Raw genomic sequence first — 23,406 nt, 5'->3', positions numbered from 1 at the left:
CTTTCTGTGGCAGAGAATTCCACAGGCTGACCATTCTCTGGGTGGCAGCTTGGTGAGACCATACCTGGAGAATTGTATGCAGTTTCTCTGTCAGAGAAAGCGGTCTTTCTCTTCAGGTAGACTCATAGCGTCATACGGCATCGAAACAGACTGTTTGGTCCAACTGTTCCGCACTGACTAGATATCCCAATCTGATCTATTCCCATTTGGCAGCATTTGGCCTATATCCCTCTTTAACCCTTCATATTCATGTACCCATTCCAATGCCTTTTATACATTGTAATTGTAGCTGCCTCCATCACTTCCTTTGGTAGCTTGTTCCAACCATGCGCCATCCTCTGCATGAAAAGATCACACTTCAGGTGCTTTTTAAATCTTTCCCCTCTCACCTTAAACCTAAGCCCTCTAGTTTTAGACTCCCCTACCTTAGGAAAAAGACCTTGGCTATTAACCCTGTCTGTGCCCCTCATGATTTTATAAACCTCTACAAGGTCACCCCTCAGCCTCTGATGCTGCAGGGATAAAAACCCCACCTTATTCAGTGTTTCCCTATCACTCAATCGGTCTTGTCCCAGCAACATACTTGTTAGTTTTTCTGCACCCTCTAATGTTTTAACAACATTTCTCGGGCAGCACGGTGTCACAGTGTTTAGCACTGCTGCCTCACAGCGCCAAAGACCCTGGTTCACTTCCTACCTCAGGTGATTGACTGTGTGGAGTTTGCACATTCTCCCTGTGTCTGAGTGGGTTTCCTCCGGGTGCTCCGGTTTCCTCCCACAGTCCAAAGATGTGCAGGTCAGGTGAATTGGCCATGCTAAATTGCCCGTAGTGTTAGGTGAAGGGGTAAATGTAGGGGTCTGGGTGGGTTGCACTTCGGCGGGTTGGTGTGAATTTGTTGGGCCGAAGGGCCTGTTTCCACACTGTAAGTAACCTGTAAGTAACCTAATCCTATCATCAGCAGCAGGCAAAGGCCCTGGGATCGTAGTATAAAGGGCAAAGAGTGGGATGAACCCCTGACATAAATACAGAGAGCATTCTTGATCAAAATGGTTCCAACCAAATGAGGAAATAGGCAATGTTATTACTAGTTCTGGAGAATGAAGTGAGGCAAACTGATATACAGCAAACTTTTTAATTAACTGGCACCACTAGAACCAGGAGTCTCCCGGTTGATGAAATATTCCGGCTGATCAAGAGGCCCACATAACCAGTGGAAAAACACACGCTAAGTACATTCTGTTCTGATTTAATGTGATAGTTCTGTTCTCTGCAATCTTGCGTTGTATGAAAATCACATAATAGCTGTGCCATTTAAACTAATGGGGTCAGAATATAGCCAATACCAGAAAGGAAAGTTCACTTTCTACAAATGATGGTCTAAATTCTTAATTTGCATTAAAGCCAATTCACATTGGAGAAATGCATTAAACAAGAACCAACTATAATATAAGCAGAATGCAGGGGGTATGCACATTACTGTTGTACTTTCTTTGCAACATAAATCACTTAAATAATAATTTAAATAAAACTAACCAGGAGAGAGCCTTCTCATTTGTATCCTTAACTGACTGCTCAGACATCTCAGAGATCATGATAATACAGTAAACCTCCAGTATTTCAGGGTGTAAGTTTTGCCAGTTTATCAAGAGTGCCAGTTCATAAGGTGGCAGTTAAAACAAAGTTTGCTGTATTTCAATGGGTGAACCTTTGAGAAATAATGATTATAATATCAGTTCAGAACAGTTACGGAGAAAGATCAGGAGCAATCAAGTTTAAAGTATTTGACTGGAAAAAGGTTAACTTTACTAATTTGAAAAGGAATTTGGTCCAACAGGACTGGATTCAAAAATTGATGAGCAGAACACTAACTAAATGATGGGAGGTCTTAGAAGAATAGGTACTTTCCATTGGGATGGAAAGTGAAAGAGCATTTAAATTAGAGCCCCTTAGATGACTAAAGATGTAGATCTGAATTTGAGCTGTTGCCAGAGGCAGGATAGAAATGTGTCGGAAATGAGAATGAAAACTGGTACCAGCTGACAAGTCAGTTTCCTGTCAACATGGGCTGCATATAGGGGATAGAATGAAACTCCAAGAGCGAATGTAGTGTGGGGATGAATGGGCCATAGAATTAGGTGTACAGTGCAGAGTGGACTGACCCATCATTTCTTCAACTATCTTGGACCATTTCAGAGCCTTGGATTTCCACTGATGATATACAGGGAGGGACCTCCTGCCTTGACACATCTACCAGTGACAAGACCTGCTCCTGCTGAAAGAGCTTCCACCATTCCGATATACTGCTCTCCTCGCTGAAGTTCCCTCCTCATTCTACTCAACGCCAGTGAACACAGTCTTAACCAAACATCAGTCCTGCCATCCCTGGAATCAATCTAGTATATCTTTGTTGTACTCCCAGAGATAAGGAAACTAAAACCACAAACAATTCTCTAGGTGTGGTTTCAGCAAAGTCTTACCCAGTCAGATTGGAGAAAGTGAGGACTGCAAGATTGCAGAGAACAGAACTATCACATTAAATCAGAACAGAATGTACTTAGCGTGTGTTTTTCCACTGGTTATGTGGGTCTCTTGATCAGCCGGAATATTTCATCAAACGTGTGGTGCTGGAAAGGCACAGCAGGTCAGGCAGCATCTGAGGAACAGGAGAGTCGACGGTCCGAGCATAAACTCTTCATCAGGCACATTCACTGTGCTTTTCCAGCCCCACACATTTTGACCCAGTCAGGTTATAGAGTCCTCTACCTCAGAAATTGATTCAAGACAAAATAGTGAATGTTTTCAGTAAGGTGTTAGATCTAATTCTTAGGCTAGGGGGATTAAAGGGTGTCTGGAGAAAGCAGGAACAAGATACTCAGTTGGATGATTAGACATGATCATATTAAGTGGTGGAACAGGCTTGAAAGGCTGAATGACCCCAATTTTCTACGTTTCTATTAGATTGTCTATCAAAGAACCAACAAAGGCACAATGCACTGATTATCATTCTTTTATTCTATAGCATTCTATGATTCACCACAAATTGTCAGTCCTACTCAATTCATTTCACAGGTCCTACACAATTGAAACTAATTCATGATTTCTATATGTATCAATTGTAAAATTGCTTACAATAGTTTTTTTGTAATTTACTGTAATTTCTATACTTTAAGAATTATTTTTTAAAATCATCATATTGTTGCTATGGAGTTCATGTGTACTTATTCAATCCCAATTTGACAAGCTGCTCCGCATCTTCCTAAAATCTTACAAATTTTGTGGTAATTAATGACAATATTTTTGGTTTGCAGCTCCAGCAGATAAATATTCACATTTTTCAAGAGCACGTAATGTACAGGGAATGCTGCAAGTGAAGTTTGTACATTTCACTGTTCTTTAACCTCCGCCCCCTCCCTCCCTTAACTGATAAAATTACAGCCTTGTATTTCATAGCAACCATTTAGTATTGTTTTATGACTAGGTCTGTGAAAGCAAAGTAATGATAACAAATGTGGTAACGCTGCAGAGTAATTGTGTCATGTGATAAAGTAATTGAGAATGAGATGTAGTTCTGAAAGTTCAGAGAAAAATAAAAAGCCTGTGCAATAATAGGAATGAATTGATATATTGTAAACCAGTAATAATGTTGACTCATGTTTATTACATTGAAATATGAAACCAATACTCCCTAAAATCTGTTAGAACATGAATTGGCCTGAGCACTGTACTATGCTTTGAAATGCTTCAGTGTTGTGTTAATTATTGTGATTGGGAGTCTGGTGTGCCAATTTCCAATTTTTGTTGCTGAATAAACACTAGAAACTACAATTGCACCTGCCATGGGTTGCCAAAAGTCTGTTTTTGATGCTGGGCAACAGATTATTTTGAGCACAGCAGATGAGAACATGGAGTATTCCATTTGACCCCGTGAATCTGCTGTGTTGTTCAGTTGAATGACGGGAATGTAGCATGACCTTTTTTATAAAATGGTTCATGCAACTTGCAAGTATCAGTCTGTTAATAATTCACACCTCTCCACATCATGTAAAGCTTAAAACAGCTACATAATGTCAATTCTATCAATAATAGCATATGTCTGATGTTCATCAAGTTGGATGCAAATTCTTTGGCCTAAGTTTTTGTTTCCAGTTTCTTGAGATGGAGTAATTTTGGCCTCTGGTAATGAGAGTTTTCAAAGGAGTTTGGTTGCCCGAGGAAGAGTTCAAGAGTAGCAACGAGGCCTGTCACCTGTGAAAATGAACTTTGAGAAAGGCCCATCATAATAATCAATGACTGCAATGAAGCTGTTAAAACAGCAATAAAATAAATATCCCATCAACCTTTTATCTGTCACAACTCTTCATCACCCATAGGCTGTCCATTTCCTAATCATGACTTCACACCCTCGTGACCACTCATTCATTTCATAAAGCCATATAGCCATTAGAATTAGGAACAAGACTATTCCATTCAGCCCATCAAGCTATCCCCAAATCATTAGTATCATAATTGATCTGCCATTCCTCATGGCCACTTTCCTGCCTTTTCCTTATATCCCTTGATTCTCCTACGGATCAACAATCTATCTATCTCAGTAGATAGCACATTTAGTGAACTGCTCTCACCACAAGTAAGGGCTACTCAAGCAGAAAAGCATTGGGTGACCACCAGGAAGACTTAAGCATGGCAGGTAGTGTAAGAACCTCCTGTGGCTATCCCCCTTTATCAAACAGATATACCATTTTGAATACTGTTGGGGGGATGACCTCTCAGGAGAAAGCAGCACCAGCCAAGTTTCTGGTACCGCAATTGGCTCTGCTGCACAGCAGGAGAGGAAAAATGCTCGGAGTGCTTCATTGATAGGGGACTCAGTTATAAGGAGAACTGATACATGTTGTTTCACAGCAAACGGGACTGTCAAATAGTATGTTGCCTCCCTGTTGCCAGGGTTGGAGATGTCTCAAAGTAGCTGCAAGGCATTCTAAAGAGGGTGGCTGATTCGCCAGCAGTGGTGGATGCCAACAACATGGGTTAAAAACAGGAATTTACAAAGTTAGGCAGCAGATTAAAGAGGAAGACTACTGAAGTGGTAATCTCCGTTTTAATTCCAGTGCCATGTGTTACTAAGTATAGGAAAAGGAAGATAAGTCAGATGAACGTGTGGCTAAAGGGATAGTGTCGGAGGGAGGACTTTAGATTTTTGGATAATTGGAACAGTTTCTTGAGTAGAAGGAACCTGTAGAAGCTGGACATTTGCATTTGAACCAGAATGGGTCCAATGTCCTTGTTCAGAGGTTTCCTTGGGGGAGGTTTAAAACTGATGGGACACATAATAGATGTAAAGTTGAAGGTCCAAGGTGTAGAAGGGATGCAAGGACACTTCAGTAAGTGGGGAAGGTATGAGCAGAGTAAGGCTGAGGGACTCTGGAAAGCTAAACTTTCTATTTTAATGCAAAGAGCTTAACTGGCAAGACGAATGGGCTTAGAGCATTGACAGCATGTGGGAAAATGCTATTATTGCAATCACTGAGACATAGTGTGTGGTTGAAGGAAGGACATGTCTGGCAGCTCAACATTTAAGGATGTAGTAGTTTCAGATGCAGTATGGGGGAAGTAAGAGAAATGGAGGCATTGCATTATTGATCAAAGAAACCAAAACTGCAGTAATAAGTGAGGACACCCTAGAAGGATCTTCATCTGGGTAGAGCTTAGTAATAATGTGTTGGTTGACATTGACATGGCCTATTTCTGTGACTGAATGGCTTAAATATAAACAAGGACTCTCCCCACAGCTCTTTGTGGCTGTGTTCCAAAAGCTGTCAATGCTCTGAGAGAATACATTTCTCTTCATCTCAGTCTTACATTGTTGCCCTTTTATTCTGAGACTATGCCCTCCGGTCCTAGATTCTCCCATGAAGGGAAACATCCTCTCAGATTTTACACTATCAAGCTGCTGAAGAATCCTATATCACCTTGCATTCTTTTAAACGCCAGTGAGTAGACTTCCATCCTATTTAAACTTCATTTATAACACAATCCCTCCATACCAAGTGAATTGTCTCCAATGAATAGAAACCTTCCTTTCAATAAGGGCACCAAAACGGGTTGCAGTACTCCAAATGTGGTCTCATCAGCACCTTGTACAACTACAGTAAGACGTCCCTACTCTTATACCCCAACCCCTTTGAAATATGGGCCAACATTCCATTTGCCTTCCTGATTGCTTGCTGCATCTATGTGCTAGTTTTCTGTGTTTCATGCGCAAATATCCCCAAGTCAATAGACAATGGACAATCGGTGCAGGAGTAGGCCATTCTGCCCTTCGAGCCTGCACCACCATTCATTATGATCATGGCTGATCATCCTCAATCAGTATCCTGTTCCTGTCTTATCTCCATAACCCTTGATTCCACTATCCTTGAGAGTTCTATCTAACTCTTTCTAAAAGTCCCTTTGTGTTAATATTCTGTTCTTTGGTTCTCCCTTCCAAAATGAACAATGTTACATTTTCCCTTCTCGTACTTCATTTGCTAACTTCTTATCCACTTATTTAACCTATCAGTATCTCTGAAAACTGCTTGTATCCCTACACAACTTGCCTTTCCACCTATTTTTATGTCATCTGCGAAGTTGGCTGTAGTACATCCCCTTCATTTCTCCAAGTCATTAATATATATTATAAACAGTTGTCTCGATACTGATCTCTGTGGAACCCCATTGGTCTCAGGTCACCATGTTGAAATCAAACCCCTTTATACCAGTTTCCGTTTCATGCCCATGAATCAGTTCTCTATCCAACAGATTGCAATCTTAACCTTTTGTGAGGTACTTTGTCGCAGACTTTCTGAAAATCCAAGTAACATATATCTGCTGGTTCCCCTCTATCCACTCTGGTTGACACCTTGCAAAGAAAGAAAGAACAAAGAGAATTTACAGCCCAGGAACAGGCTGTTTTGCCCTCCAAGCCTGTGCCGATCCAAATCCACTGTCTAAATCTATTTTCCACCTGTATCTCCCTTAAACTTTTCTCCTCTCACTTTGAACGTGTGACCTTTCATTATTGAACCCCTCACCCTGAGAAAAAGCTTGCCTCTATCCACCCTGTCTATGCCCTTCATGATTTTGTAGACTTCAATCAGGTCCCCCCTCAATCTCCTTTTTTTCTAATGAAAACAATCCTAATCTACTCAACCTCTCTTCATAGCTAGCACCTTCCATACCAGGCAACATCCTCGTAAACCTTCTCTGCACCCTCTCCAAAGCGTCCACATCCTTTTGGTAATGTGGCGACCAAAACTGCATACAGTATTCTAAATGCGGCCGAACCAAAGTCTGGTACAATTTTAACATGACCTGCCAGCTCTTACGCTCAATACCTGTCCAATGAAGGCAAGCAGACCATATGTCTGGAAAGCTCTAAAAAATTAGTCAGACACAATTTCTCTTCCATGAATCCATTATTGACTCTTTGATTGGATTATGCTTTCCAAATTTTCTGCTATTGCTTCGTTAATAGTTGATTCAGATGCTTTTCCAACAAAGGGCGATGGTTAATCAGCCTATAGTTTCCTGCTGTTTGCCTGCCCCTATTTTTGAATAAGGGTATCACATTGGCAATTTTCCAATCCTCTGGTACTTCTTCAGAATCCAATGATTTTTGGAAAATTATAACTAATGCACCTACTATCTCTGCAGCTATCTGTTAGGTTGTTGGGATTTGAGCCATCAAGGACAGGGAACTTATCTGCCTCTAGACATGTTAGTTAGATTTGTAAGTTTGTTATGCCATCCGATGCTCCTGCACTCATCTTCAATGCCAGCCTCCCCCCTGCCAAATGTCCCCTACGGCAATCTAAGTTCCTCTAGGTGCCCCCATTGTCCTTCATAGCCCCTGTGCCAATGCATGCCTCACCAAATTTTGGGCTTAAGTACACCATGCCAACTCACCAAGTATCCATTCTGGGCAGATCTCAGCAATCATGCTGCGATGAATACAATTAGATTTTAGTGTTTGTTGATGTATTCATTACTATAAAAAGATGTTTAATTGATTTTTTTAGAAAAACCATTGCCCATTCTTCTTTCAACTATCTTAATTATTATGAAATCAAGTGTCTGCTTTCATAACACCACTTGAATGATCTTAGTTGCACATAGGACTGACAATCAGAATGGGAACTGATAAGTACCCCACGATGAAATTGAAAGATTGTGAAATCAGAAGTCCAGTACAGATCCTATAATGATAGCCCTCAGGCTTATATCCACAGGCAAAACTGCAGTTTTTCAAACCATCAAAGACCAGGCAATTTAACTGCTTTGACAGTTCCTGCAGTTCTGAAGATGAGTTAATGTAGTAAAGAAAATGTTGACTGTTTCTTTGTCACAGGTGTTGCCATACCTGCTGCATTTCTCCAGACCTTTGATTGTATTTCAGATCACCTTCATCTCTGATAATTTGCTTTTATGACTTTCTCTTGACAGTTCCAATGAGTTTATCCACTTTTTCATGTCCTCTTGGCAATCCTTATTGCTACTTGACCTCAGGTAAAAAGTGAGGTCGGCAGATGCTGAAGATCAGAGCTGAAAATGTGTTGCTGGTTAAAGCACAGCAGGTCAGGCAGCATCCAAGGAACAGGAAATTCGACGTTTCGGGCCAGAGCCCTTCATCAGGAATTCCTGATGAAGGACTCTGGCCCGAAACGTCAAATTTCCTGTTCCTTGGATGCTGCCTGACCTGCTGTGCTTTAACCAGCAACACATTTTCAGCTGCTACTTGACCTTTCCTAAAAGGCACACCACCTCTTCTAAAGGTGTTCCCTGCACTCATCTGCAAGATTACACAATTTCTGCAAAGAACTCCAGCAGCCTTTAATCTTCTCCTATAAAGTATAAAGCCAACAAGTCATGCTTTTGACATTCCACTCATGAAAATTAGATTTGTTTGAAGGCAGCTGCGCTGTAACACCTGCAGGTGCTTTTGTGAACACAGATGAATGACTGTCATCAGCACCCAATGAAAATGGTGGGTGGTAGCCATGGAAGTGGGACTTCTGGTGCTGTTTTGGCTACCCAGTCCCTCATTATGAAGATTCAGCTCTTTGGTTAGCATATAGTTCTCTAAGTTAACAAGACCAGCTTAGTTTAATCAACCAAAATTGGGGACACAGTGGTGTGGTGGTAATGTCACTGGGCAAAAGTGAGGACTGCAGATGCTGGAAACTACAGTAATGTCACTGGACTAGTAATCCAGTGGTTAAGCTAAGTTCCATGGACACAGATTCAAATCTTACCATGGCAGTAGGTGAAATTTAAGTTTGTTTTGTGAAGTCTGGAAATGAAACTCTCAGTAGTTATGACGAAGCTCTCATCAGTTGTTGATTATTGTAAAAACTAAAAGTTATTAATGTCTTTCAGAGAGGTATATCCTTACCCAGTGTCACTTATATGTGACTCCATTTACATGGTTGATTCTTAACTGCCATTGTGATTGTTGAGTAAACTGCTCAGTTCAAGGCAATTAGGAACTGGTATAAATTTTGCTCTATCAGCAAAACCCACATTGCATAAATAAACAAATGAAAAATGACATTGGCTCAGATTTATATTTGGTCAATTCTGAGCACAGATATGTGTATCTGATAACTGTATATTTTTATGTTTTTGTGTGGGTTTTAATATAAAGGCCTAAAAAGTTTTGAGATTGCTTATAACATTTCTTTTCCAACTAAGCTTCTCAGGGTTATGGCATCAAAGATGTTGCAACTTGCAGAAAACTTGTGCTTTGAGGAAATAAGGAGCCATGGAATCCAAGATACGTTGCTGCTGGCTCAAGTAGCTGCATTAGTGAAAGAACTTGGCTATATTGCAGAAATCTTCAATGTAAGTAATCTTGCTTTTAAGTTGTTTTGTCTATTTTAATTAATTAATGGGTGCCACTTGCAAGGTCAGCATTCATCTGCTCCCAGGAGGACCAGTTCCACAGCAGATGGCCTCCTTCTTTAAAGACTGCAATTTCCCCTCCCACGTGATTGATGATGCCCTCCAACCCATCTCATCAACTTCCCAAAACTCCATCCTCGAACTCCACCCCTCCTACCGCAACAAGGACAGAACCCCCTCCTGGTCCTCTCCTTCCACCCCACCACTCGGCATATACATCGCATCATCCTCTGCCATTTCCGCCACCTACAGACTGAACCACCACCAGGGATATATTTCTCTCCCCTCCCCTATCTGATATCTGTAAATATAATTCCCTCCGCAACTCCCTCATCAGGTCCACCCCCTCCCCCCCCCGCCCCGACCTGTGCTACCTGTCCATATTCCTTCCCACCGTTCCGCTCCACCCTCCTCTCTGACCTATTACCCCCACCTACATCTATCTAATCTATCTATCGCACTCTGAGCCCACCACCCCTTCGGCTCACAGCCTCATTCCTGATGAAGGGCTTTTTGCCTGAAACGTCAATTCTCCTGCTCCTTGGATGCTGCCTGACCTGCAGTGCTTTTCCAGCACCACACTCTCGACTCTAATTTCCAGCATCTGCAGTCCTCACTTCCGCCCAGGTCAGCATTGATGGCCCATTCCCAATTGTCCTTAACGTGATTGACTTGCTAGACGATTTCAGAGGGCATTTCAGAGTCAGTCACAGTGCTCTGGGTCATATGTAAGCCAGACTAGGGAAGGATGACAAATTTATTTCCCTAAAGCACATTAATGAATCAGATGGGATTTTATGGGTTTTTTAGTTTATGATCACATGAGGTAGCTTTTAATCGCAGAATTCAAATTTCACTGTCTGACATGGTATCGTTCAAACCTTTATCCCACAACATTTGACTGGGTTTTGGATTACTAATCTAATGACTTTACCGTTACTTCACTGCCTTCCCCATAGTCTTGAAAGTTTTCCTAAATAAGAGGGAAAATGTCAGAAAAAATTGAACAGCAGGTGAAGGAAGCCAATGAGACTTTACTTCATTGCTACACAGCAGTTTTCAAGCAAATTGTATTCTCCACTAACAGAAGGTTGCCATCATGCCAAAACGTCACAGCCAAAAATGAGTTTCAGTGTGCATATGATGTCAAGTAGAAGCCTACATCTGCCAGCGACTGATAGACTTTATCAAACAATGTGTCCCTTTGAACTGTCTGCAGCAGGTAGTGTGACAACTATTCTAAACAGACATGCTTGCAAAATTCAGAACATAGTGTCCAACATTAGATTAGTTTTTCTATTGGACAACTAATTGTCCAATACTAATTGTGTTAAAAATCACACCAGAATCTATTTTAAAATAATCAGCCAGCCTCCGTCTGATTCATTTGGACTTTGTAGAAGATATTTATTCATAAATAGGTCCTGTTCTTTGCAGGCAAATAAAATAACACCACGTAAGGTGATAGAGCTATGCAGCATGGAACATCCTCTTCGATTCAACTCATCTATGCTGATCCGATATCCAAAATTAATCCAGTCTCCATTTGCCAGCATTTGGCCCATATCCCTCCAAACCATTCCTATGCATATTCCCATTCAAATGCCTTTTAAATGGTGTAATTTACCAGCCTCCACCACTTCCTCTGGCAGCTCATTCCATACATGAACTCTCTGTGTGAAAATGTTGCCTCTTAGATACCTTTTAAATTTTTCTCCTCTCACCTTAAACCTGTGCCTCTAGTTTTGGGCTCCCCCATTCCATGGAAAATACATTGCTCATTTATCCTATCCATGCCCCTCATGATTTTATAAATCTCAATAAGGTCACCCCTCAGCCTCCGAACTCCAGGGAAAATAGCCCCAGTTTATTCCCTCTAATTCAAACCCTTCTACCCTGGCAACATTCTTGTAAATCTTTTCTGAACCCTTTCAAGTTTCACAGCATCCTTATAGCAGGGAGACCAGAATTGCACACAGTATTCTAATAGTGGCCTAACCAGTGTCCTGTACAGCTGCAACATGACCTCCCAACCCCTAAACTCAATGCTCTGAGCAATAAAGGCAAGCATACCAAATGCTTTCTTCACTATCCTGTCTATTTGCAACTCCAGTTTCAAGGAACCATAAACCTCCACTGCAAGGTGTCATTCCCCGGGCCTTACCATTAAGTGTTTGTTTTAGCTTACCTGACCTGCACATCTTTGGACTGTGGGAGGAAACCAGAGCACCCAGAGGAAACCCACGCAGACACGGAGAGAATGTGCAAACTCCACACAGTCAGTCACCTGAGTCGGGAATTGAACCCGGGTCTCTGGCGCTGTAAGGCAGCAGTGCTAACCACTGTGCCGCCCACAAGTTTCTCCCTGTCTAGCCTGTTCATGATTTTGGAAACCTCTATCAGGTGTCCTGTTAAGCTACTTTCCTCCAAGCAGAATGCTGTCAATTTCAATATTTTCCCAGAGCTGAAGTTTCTCATTCCTGGAACAATTCACATCCTTCCTAAAATGTAGCACCCAGAACTGTACACAGTAATCCAGATGAGGCCTCAGAAGTGCCTTATACTTTGGCTCACTACTGAACCAATTGTTACTCAGTATCCATATCCCCACTGCAGTTTAATATTGACTCAGCCATGAAATGTGGGCCTGCCAAAGTCTCAAAGAATGCACAGAAAATTTTTTCAGATTTGTCAGTGGCATTCCAGAGGATCCCTTACTCTGTGCCTGATTGAAGACTAGGCATTAGGGTGAAAGCAGTTCTGGAAGCTACACTCTAATGTCATCTCCAACCCACTTGATTACAATCCCCTAACCTCTACCTCCCCACCATCGTCACCCCCACATACAACCACTATCGGCCACTATCTCACAGTGCCTGTCTTGCCTTCACCGGTCTCTCATAGATCCTGGCCAATTGTGGATGCATTACCAATGTCTGCCACACCCTTACTTTTGCTGACAGCACTTAGAGCCTTGATTGCCCAGTCAGATTCTAGCAATTCTCGGGTGAGATTACTGCCTCCATGGACCTGAATTACCATAGTTACTTGATAGTGACTAAACATTTGACGTATAAGGAGAGGTTGGGTAGGCTGGGACTTTTTCCATGCAGCATAGGAGACTAAGGGATGACCTTATAGAGGTTTATAAAATCATGAGAGGCATAGATAAGGTAGATAACCAACAGCTTTTCCCCTTAATAGGGAAGGCTAAAACTATAGGGCAGAGGTTTAAGCTAAGAGGGGACTGATACAAAAGGCTCCAGAGTGGCAATTCCGTCCACACATAGATTGGTGAGTGTCTGGAATGGGCTACAACAGATAGTAGTGGAAATGAGTGTACCATTTTGTTATTTAAGAAACATTTAGACAGGTACATAGATGGGATAGGTATGGAGGTATATGGACCAAATGCAGGCAATTGGGAAAAATTTCATTGTGAAAACTGGGCAGCATAGATCGATTGTGCCAAAGGGTCTGTTTCCATGCTGTAGACTTATGTGCTAAAAGGAACACTTCAAACTGATGGGAATCACGACTATTTCTCTATTGGTGAGAGCGTCATTAGTCCAGTAGGATCTCAGCCGCTATTACTAATTAAATTGTTATTAGTAACTCCTGGTTTGTTACTAGCCACTTTCCCAGTACCTTTTGAGCCAGTTTTGGGTAGACTGGGATTCAGATTCAGATCTTTAACATTTTAACTTACTACCTGACCCAAACCACCATTTTTTTTAGGGGAAGTTTAAAATTCCTCCAATGATTTTAATAAACTAGTGTGTTAATGATGGTGGATAGTTGAGTAGATTATCCAAAGTTTACCTGGGCAAGGTTAAAATGGAAACAGCTGCCTAATTCTTGCCTGTGTGAAAATAACACTTAAAATCACTAAAGAATTTCATCCTAGACACTTAGATTTCCTTAGGTTTAAAAGGAGATTACATAGAATCCCCAGAGTCTGGAAGCAGGCCATTTGGCCCATTGAGTCTACACTGACCCTCTGAACTGCATTCCCGCATCCCCCCCCATTCCCATCCCTGTCATCTTGCGTTTCCCATGGCTGATTCACCTAGACTGCACATTCCTGAACAATTTAGCACGGCCAGTCCACCTAACCTGCACATCTTTGGACTGTGGGAGGAAACTGGAGTACGCGGAGGAAACCCACACAGACACAGGGAGAATGTGCAAACTCCACACGAATAGTCACCCAAGGGTGAAATCTAAGGTCCCTGATGCTAAGAGCAGCAGTGCTAACCACTGAGCCACTGTCCTGCCCATTTTATTTTTATGAGTTAGCAATAGAAATAATTGCAAATAATATTAACCCTGCGCTGATCTATACTCCACCAGTTATAGATTGCATTCCTGAATATACATTGAGTGTAATGCTGGAAAAGTACAGCAGGTCAGGCAGCATCAGGAATTCCTAATGAAGATCATATGCCCGAAACATCGACTCTCCTGCTGCCTAACCTGCTGTGCTTTTCCATTGCCATACTTTTTGACTCTGACTCTCCACCATCTGCAGTCCTCACTTTCTCCTGAATATACATTGAGGATGTTCTGGGTCGATGTTCTGTTCCATTAAATGATGTCTTTATTTATTTGGTTTGAGCAAGGAGCTAAGAAATATTCATTAACTGTTGAATCTGTATGATTCATTATTAAAAATCTAACTTCTAGTATTAATTATCAGTTTCACTTAGCTAATTGTACTATCATTTTTGAGTCAAAGTGGTGTTGATACAAACTCCATTATGCATTATCTAGTCTCTCTTCATACAACTCACCCACCATAACCCTTTTTCCGATACATCGATGATGTCATTTGTGCTGCTTACTACTCTCATCCAAAATTGGAAAAAGAAGTTAATCAATTTTTCTTCCAGGTTCCAAACTCTCACCTTCAAGTGGTCCTTCTCAGACTCTTTCCTTTCCTTCCATGACTTCACTGTTTCCATTTCTGAGGGCAAGCTGTCCACCAATACTGCAAACCCACCGACTCCCACAGTTACTTTGACTACAACTCCTCATAACCTACCTCCTGCGAAGCTTCCATTCCATTTCCCCATTCCTTTGTCTCTTCTGCGTCAGTTCCAATGATGCCACCTTCTAGCAGAGTGTTTCTGACATGTCTCTTTTTTTCTCAACTGAGGAATCTCCTCACGCATTGTGGTTGACAGGGCCTTCAACCGTATCCAAGCCATCTCTTACCTTTCTGCCCTCACTACTTCCCCTCCTTCCCAGGACAATAGAATTCCCCTTTTATTCAGTTTCTACCCCAGAAGATCAAAGGATCATCTTTCACAATTTCCGCCATGTTCAGCAGGATACCATCACCAAACACATGGTCTGCCTCCCTTCCACTATTGCATTCTACTGGGAATGTTACCCCTCGTGACACCCTGGCCCACTCTTCCATTGGTCCTCTCAGTTCTTCACTTGCCCTCGGTATCTTCGCATGCAATCACAGAAGCTGTAACATTTGCCCATTCAGTCACTTTCCAAAGCCCCATTCACATCTTCCAGGTGAAACATCATTTTACTTGTACTTCTTTCAGTTTAGAAGTCGAAAAGTGTGGAGTTGGAAAAGCACAGTAGGTCAGGCAGCATCCGAGGAGCAGGGGAGATGATGTTTTGGGCATAAGCACTTCATCAGGAAAGGAGGAGGTGGGGCAAAGGGGGCAGAGAGACAAATAGGAGGGTGAGGGTGGAGCTGGGGGGAAAGGTAGCTGGGAAGACAATAGGTGGATGCAGGTCGGAGATGATTGTGATAAGTTCGTGGGTAGGGTGGAGCGGATAGGTCGGAAGGAAGGTGGACAGGTGACACAGGTCAACAAGGCAGTGCCGAGTTGGAGGGTTGGGCCTGCGATGAGATTTGGAAACTAGTGAAGTCGATGTTGATGCCATGTGGTTGAAGGGTCCCAAAACGGAAGATGAGGCGTTCTTCCTCCAGTCGTCGGGTGGCTTGAATTTGGTAATGGCGGAGGCCCAGGGCTTGCATGTATTTGAAGGAGTTTAGTATTCTGTATTTGCTGCTCACAATATAGTCTTTAGAATTGTGAGATTAAAGGGAGGTTGGATGACCACTTGTGGAGCTTCTCCATTCTGTTCATAGGACTGACCTCAACCTTCAGATACTTGTTATTCCAATAAACCACCCTAGTCTTATACTAACTTTTCCATCCTTGGCCTGTTACTGTATTCCAAAGAAGTTCAAACCAGGCCGGAGGAGCAACATCCCATTTTCCACTTAGACACTTTATAGCCTCTAGGAGTCAATATTCATTTCCGCAGTTTCAGAATATGATCTCTGTCCTCTCTATCTTTCCAACATTGCCCACCCTCCCCCAGCTGTGTCTTTGTGTCTTGCTGGCTTTGTCCTCAGTAGAGCAGACCCACTTTGTCTTTCTCACAGCTAATATTTACACCGACTTTATACATCTCTCACTCTTTACCATAATTTTCTTAACCCCAATGTTTCCTCTGGCGCACTCACCAAGTGTTCGAATTGCTTCTTGCTCTCTTCTCCCAACTCACCCACTTTCAGTTCTGTGAGCCTTTTTAAGTTTTGTCAGGGTCCTGTCAGGGTGCAGCTGCTGCTCCAACAGAGCTTTCTGAGCAGCTAGTATAAATGGGTTTAGCAATGAATGAGTATTAAAAAGATAAGTGAACCAGCACAATGATATGTAGTCGATTTTTGTAGTAATTTAATGAGGTTGGCCAGATGGACTAATGGAATGAGTTCCCTAATTGGGACTGTTAATCAGGTCCAATCAGGGAGCCCTGGCTGACAGATATAAACAGGAGTGTCATTGCTTGTCACTGGCCACTTGGATGTTTCTTTTCTTCCTGGTGGTGGAAACTGAATAAAGATCCGTGCACCTTGTGTCCTACACTGTGTCTCACAACTGCACACACACAACATGGGTGCTGGGGCAAAAAATAAAAAGAAAATATAAACAGGAGTGTCAGACATCCTGTTCACTCTGAGATTTGGCTCTGAGGGAGCTACACCAGTGTCAAGAACTCTCCACATGTAAATAAAGGGTGACTTGGTGACAGGACACTGGCTTCTGTGGAATTATTTCAGTGGTGATGAAAGAGAAGCATGTGACTGAAGGAATCTGCTCGCAATTGTCGTTTTTTTGAGTTTGGGTAAGCATTGCTGGCATCATGATGATATTTGGGAAACTTGACTTGTTCAGTCCTGCCATCGAAGACTGGCCCAGTCTGTGGAAAGAATGCTTTATTTTTTTTCTTGGCAAATGACATTGGAGCAAATGAAAAGCAACGAGTAATTCTTCTGACAGTCTGTGGATCCGGAGCTATTTCAGTTATTCAGAGCCTAACTTTCCTTGAGGCACCAGATTCTAAACCCTTCCAAGAAATGAAGGATTTAGTTTAGGCATCTTATGACCCCCAAGCTTCCCCTCATTCTCAGGTGCTTTCGGTTTTATTCATCATTTCGAGAACCAGGGAAATCTGTCTCAGGATTTTTGACAAGGCTGAGACGATTGGCAGAGCTATGTGACCGTTAATGAGATGCTGAGAGACCATTTGGTATGTGGCATTAATAATGTAACCATGCAAAAATGCCTACTAGTTGAAGTCCAACTCAACTGGCCTTCAAAACAGGTGCTACAACTTGCTTGGTCATTGGAAAATGTGGCAAGTTGAGCGTTTGAGTTGCAGAGTATTCTGATGGAAGTAATACCCTCGTCAGTCCAGCTGAGCCTGGGGAACACAACTTGAGTGAATGCAATTGCATAGTCTCACTAAGGACAAATCTTGAACAGAGGATACAGAGAAACCTAAGAACAAAACCAAGCCTTAGCCAAACAGTTGAAATGTTCTTCAGGATCCAGCCTGGCAATAGCTGCTGCCAATATGCAGTCTGGACAGCAAAAAGTCACACTAGACCTAAATTAAATAAGAGAACTCAGCTGATATTCAGGAGAATTCACCATGGAAAGTCCACCCGTGGCTGGTTTGGAATAGTTAAATTGCTTAGCAACATTCAAAATTAGAACCAATCAAAATAAACATTTGAATAAATGGTCCCCCAGTTCTACTGGAGACTGGAGATTGATACTGGCACGGCTATTTCACTGATCACAGAACTAGACTTTAACAAATTTGACTCTGGACTCCAACCCTTACCTTGAAATCTTTGCAGGTTAAGGCTTCAGCTTCAGCTCTGCTCTCTTATGTGAAGCACTTGGTTCAGTTACCACCGATTGTAATAAACAGCTCGGGCCCAAACTTGATGGGGCGAAATTGGTTGAGAAAGATTCACCGAGATCGGCTGAACATTTTTCAATTAGAGTGAAGTCCTGATTAAATACCTAGAGGTTTTTTTTTTCTGGATGGTCTAGGAACTATCAAAGGAGCCAAGGCCACCTTGCATATTGATCAAGAAGCAATTCCACAATTTTGCAAGGCCCGCTCAGTGCCATTTGCCTTATGGAAAAAATACAGGCAGAAATCAGAAAGCTGGAAAGAGAAGGAATTATTGAACCTGTCCAGTTTGCGGAATCAACCACACCGTTTGTTCTGATTGTGAAGACTAACAGATTGGTTTGCCTTTGTGAGAATTTTAAACTGTAAGCCGCATTTCGCAGATGGACAAATACCCAATCCCTCACATTGAGGATTTACATGCAAAGCTGGTGATGGGTCTACTTGAGCTACAGAATTGACATCATGGGTTATAACCATTAGAAGGTAAAATGAGGGTGATCAAAGGTACCACAGCTCCACATCCATATTGGAGCTTGGGTCTATTCTTAGGTCAGTGAATTATTACATGAAGTTCAAGGGTTTCCAGAATGAAGATACTGACAAGAATGTCTTGAAATGGTTAAACGTGGATAAATTCCCAGGACCTGATCAGGTGTACCCGAGAACTCTGTGAGAAGCTGGAGAAGTGATTTCTGGGCCTCTTGCTGAGATATTTGTATCATCAATAGTCACAGGTGAGGTGCCCGAAGACTGGAGTTTGGCAAATGTGGTGCCACTGTTTAAGAAGGGTGGTAAGGACAAGCCAGGGAACTATAGACCAGTGAGCCTGACCTCGGTGGTGGGCAAGTTGTTGGAGGGAATCCTGAGGGACAGGATGTACATGTATTTGGAAAGGCAAGGACTGATTCAAGATAGTCAACATGGCTTTGTATGTGGGAAATCATGTCTCACAAACTTGATTGAGTTTTTTGAAGAAATAACAAAGAAGATTGATGAGGGCAGAGCAGTAGATGTGATCTATATGGACTTCAGTAAGGCATTTGACAAGGTTCCCCATGGGAGACTGATTAGCAAGGTTAGATGTCATGGAATACAGGGAGAACTAACCATTTGTATACAGAACTGGCTCAAAGATAGAAGACAGAGGGTGGTGGTGCTTTCCTTTATTGGTCAGAGTATTGAGTACAGGAGTTGAGAGGTCATGTTGTGGCTGTACAGGACATTGGTTAGGCCACTGTTGGAATATTGCATGCAATTCTGGTCTCCTTCCTATCGGAAAGATGTTGTGAAACTTAAAAGGGTTCAGAAAAGATTTACAAGGATGTCAGGGTTGGAGGATCTGAGCTATTGGGGGAGGCTGACCAGGCTGGGGCTGTTTTCCCTGGAGCATCGGAGATTGAGGGGTGACCTTATAGAGGTCTACAAAATTATGAGGGGCATGGATAGGATAAATAGGCAAAGTCTTTTCCCTGTGTTTGGGGAGTCCAGAACTAGAGGGCATAGGTTTAGTGTGAGAGGGGGAAGATATAAAAGAGACCTAAGGGGCAACTTTTTCACGCAGAGGGTGGTACGTGTATGGAATAAGCTGCCAGAGGATGTGGTGGAGGCTGGTACAATAGCAACACTTAAGAGGCATTTGGATGGATATATGAATAGGAAAAGTTTGGAGGGATATGGGCTGGGTGCTGGCATATGGGACTAGATTGGGTTGGGATATCTGGTCGGCATGGACAGGTTGGACCAAAGGGTCTGTTTCCATGCTGTACATCTCTATGACTCTAAGAAACTATGTCTGATGGCCAGGATTGAATTCAGACATAGCCGCATTAATTGATTGGGCAGTGTCCAGAGTGCCATCAAGCCAACAACTCCCCCACATTTATGGGAATGATCAGGTAAACCCTCAGTTATACACCAACTATGCATCAATGTTCTTAGTTATTGTGTACCCCCCTTAACATGGCTGGCCATACATAGAATTCATTTGTCAAACACAGAATCAGTGATAGGAAAAGATACATGTATTTGTTGCAATACACAGACCCCCAGGAAGTATTGGTCACAGATAACAGGCCAACATTTACCAGCAAGGAATTTGTGTATTTTCTAAAGTGAAATGGTATTCAACATATAAGGACACTCCATGCCATCCATCATCCAAAGGTCTGGCAGAAAGTGCAGTCCAAACTTTGAAGGCAGGCTTAAAGAAACAGCCTACAACATCACTTGACACCAAAGCGTCCTGTTTCCTATTTGCTGAAATGACCACCCCTCACACAACTACAGGGATAGCTTCAGCAGAGCAGGCTCTGCACCTGGTTCAATCTGCTCTTACTGATGAAGGGCTTTTGCCCGAAACATCAATTTTCCTGCTGCTCAGATGCTGTCTGTCCTGCTGTGCTTTTCCAGCCCCACTCTAATTCTAAATCTGATCTTCGCAGACCTGGTGGGTGGGGGAGGATGAAACGGCATCAGAAATGGCAGAACCAGACACAAGATTCCACTAAGCAAGAGAGATAGAAGGCTCTATAGCCAAGTTTGCGGACGATACAAAAATAGGCTGGACAGTAAATTGCAATGAGGAAATAAGAACTATACTATTGGATATAGATAGGTTAGGAGAGTGGCCCAAAATGTGATAGATGGAGTTTAATGTGGATAAGTGAGAGGTCATGCACTTGGGTCGAAAAAGTGGGAAGGTGACCTATTATCTGAATAGAGAGAGACTTTGGGGGGCTCCAGTGCTGAAGGATTTAGATGTACTTGTTCATGAGTCACAGAAAGCTAGCATGCAGGTACAGCAGATAATAAAGAAAGCAATTGGAATGTTGACTTTTACAGCTAAAGGAATGGAATATAAAAGGAAGGACGTATTGTATGTATGTATACAAGTGAGACCCCACCTGGAATATTGTACACAGTTTTGGTCCCCTTATTTGAGGAAGGATGTAGTGGCATTGGAGGCAGTTTAGAGGAAATTCACCAGATTGATCCCAGAGATGAGGGGTTTGTCGAATGAAGAGAGATTGAACAGTTTAGGCCTGTACTCTGTGGAATTTAAAAGACTAAGGGGGGGATCAAATTGAAGTATTCAAAATGATAAAAAGGCATGGGTAAAATAGACGTGGAGTAGATGGTTCCTCTTGTGGGACATTCTAGGGCGAGAAGTCATAATCGTAGGATAAGGAGTAGCAAATTTAAAAAGTTGAGAAGAAATTACTTCTCCCAAAAGGTTGGGAATCTGTGGAATTCGCTACTGCAAAGTGCGGTGGATGCTGGGACAGTGAGTAAATTTAAGGAGAAGTTAGACAGATTTTTAATTGGTAATGGGTTGAAAGGGTATGGAGAGAAGGCAGGAAAATGGGGGTGAGGGGCACATCAGCCATGATCAAATGGCGGAGCAGACTTGATGGGCCGAACGGCCTAATTCTGCTTCTATATCCTATGAACTTATGAAGAGAGACACTTTACGTCAGGGGTCAAAGTTTGGTGTAGGAACGTGGGAATGGCCCTGCATGGGAAAGAGGCATGGTTGATCCAAGGTCAGATCCAGTGATGTATAAAGATCGGGTAGGTCCAACAGTACTAACCGTGTATGTGGACTATATGATAGCTGCAAACTCGCAAATGGTGCGGAAGCAAAACATCTCCGGCTTCTTGACAGCCTTTCCAGTTGTTCTGGAACCTCCTGGTTCTCCCTTTCCATCAAGTGTTGAAGATACCTCAGAATCTGTGATGGACACAGTGGATGTTGCTTCCTCGATGCCTTTGCTGCCTGATGAGAATGAATTTTTTTTCATGATTCTTCAGGGTTTTTTTCACCATTCATTCTTACTTTGTTTGTAGTTTAAACAGATCAACAAATGTCTGCTTGCTCCTTTGTAGGCCTCCTCCAACATTCTCAAATCTATTAAAGCTTAGTTTCTCTTGGTGATATAGCGGCTGACTTAAAACCTACCACTGTAAGCCTCACTTCCCAACATGGCGGAGACAGAGAGGGACAGACCTTTGGAAAGTTGCTGTTCCTATCAGTGGCTGTACTCCAGATTTGAAATAGGCAAAAAACTTTGTAGGAAAAACATGGTCAGCATTTAGCAATGTTCAAGGTTTGTGTAAAGATTTGTAACATGGCTGCTGGTTGTAGTTGTTGTGGATATGTTCACCGAGCTGGGAATTTGGTTTGCAGACATTTCGTCCCTTTACTAGGTAACCTTCTCAGTCCTGTGGAGCAACCTATGAAGTGCTGCTGTACTGTATCAGTTGGAATTTATTTGGTTTTGTTCCCGCTGCTTCCAGTTGCTGGTTCTGGTTATTTGTTGCAGTGGTCAATATATTGGGCCTAGGTCAATGTGTTTATTGATGGAGTCCGTGGATGAGTGCCAAACTTCTAGGAATTCCCTGGCTGTCCTCTGTTTCGCTTGTCCTATTAATGTTGTGTTGTCCCAATCAAATTTGTGGTCCTTTTCATTTGTGTGTATAGCTACTAGAGACAGGTGTTTTGGCATTTGGTGATTAGTTGATGTTCATGGATGCGGATCACTACTTGTCTGCCTGCTTGTCCTATATAATGTTTTGTGCAATATTGCATGGAATTTTGTACACCACGTTTGTCCTGCACATGATGAGTATTGGGTCTTTTGTTCTGAGTGTGCCAATCGGTTTCTGTGCTGTCATCAATCCAAGTGGTCAGGGAAGTCTGGCTGCCAATTCCGAGATGTTTTTTATATAAGGTAGAGTGGTAAGTGTGTTAGGTCGTGGAATATCCTTGTCGCATTGTTTGTCTGTCAGGCATCTGCGGATGAAGTTGCGAGGATATCTGTTCTTGGCAAAGAATTTGCAGAGGTGTTCTTCTTCCTCTCTTCACAGACCGGGAGTGTTGTAGCCCTTTTGAACAAGGTCCTAATGCTGCTTCTCTTGTCTATGTTTGGTGGTTGCTGTTATAACTCAGGATCGAGTCAGTGTGTGTGGCTTTTCTGTACTCTTTTGTTGTGCATTTCCCATTCTGTGTTCTTTCTACCATCACACCCAGAAATGGGAATTGGTTGTTAATTTCTGAATATACCTTTGGCCCATATCCCTTAAGACTTGCTTAACAAAAATTTACCTATCTCAGATTTAAAATTAAGGACTGATCTTGCATCACTGCTGTTTGTGGAAGAGGATTCCAAACCTCTAACATTCTTTGTGTGTAGAAATACTTCCTCACATTTCTACTGAACA

The 23,406-nt window shown here is 42.4% G+C and overlaps 1 protein-coding gene across 3 annotated transcripts in view; it reads left to right on the top strand.

Annotated features, from left to right (window-relative positions):
• ccdc142 (coiled-coil domain containing 142) overlaps positions 1–23,406 on the top strand; it is a 158,660-nt gene that overhangs the window by 118,856 nt on the left and 16,398 nt on the right. For 2 of the 3 annotated variants that reach the window (XM_060828724.1, XM_060828706.1), the window contains one exon: positions 9,730–9,879. The exons of the other annotated variant lie outside the window; for it this stretch is intronic. In XM_060828724.1, the coding sequence (XP_060684707.1) occupies positions 9,730–9,879 (150 nt within the window). The remainder of the gene's footprint in view (positions 1–9,729; positions 9,880–23,406) is intronic. 3 annotated transcript variants of the gene reach the window in all.

Source organism: Hemiscyllium ocellatum, chromosome 1 (genome assembly GCF_020745735.1).
Source record: "Hemiscyllium ocellatum isolate sHemOce1 chromosome 1, sHemOce1.pat.X.cur, whole genome shotgun sequence".
In the NCBI taxonomy this organism is placed as follows: domain Eukaryota; kingdom Metazoa; phylum Chordata; class Chondrichthyes; order Orectolobiformes; family Hemiscylliidae; genus Hemiscyllium; species Hemiscyllium ocellatum.
This window is presented reverse-complemented; position numbering and strand designations above follow the sequence as displayed.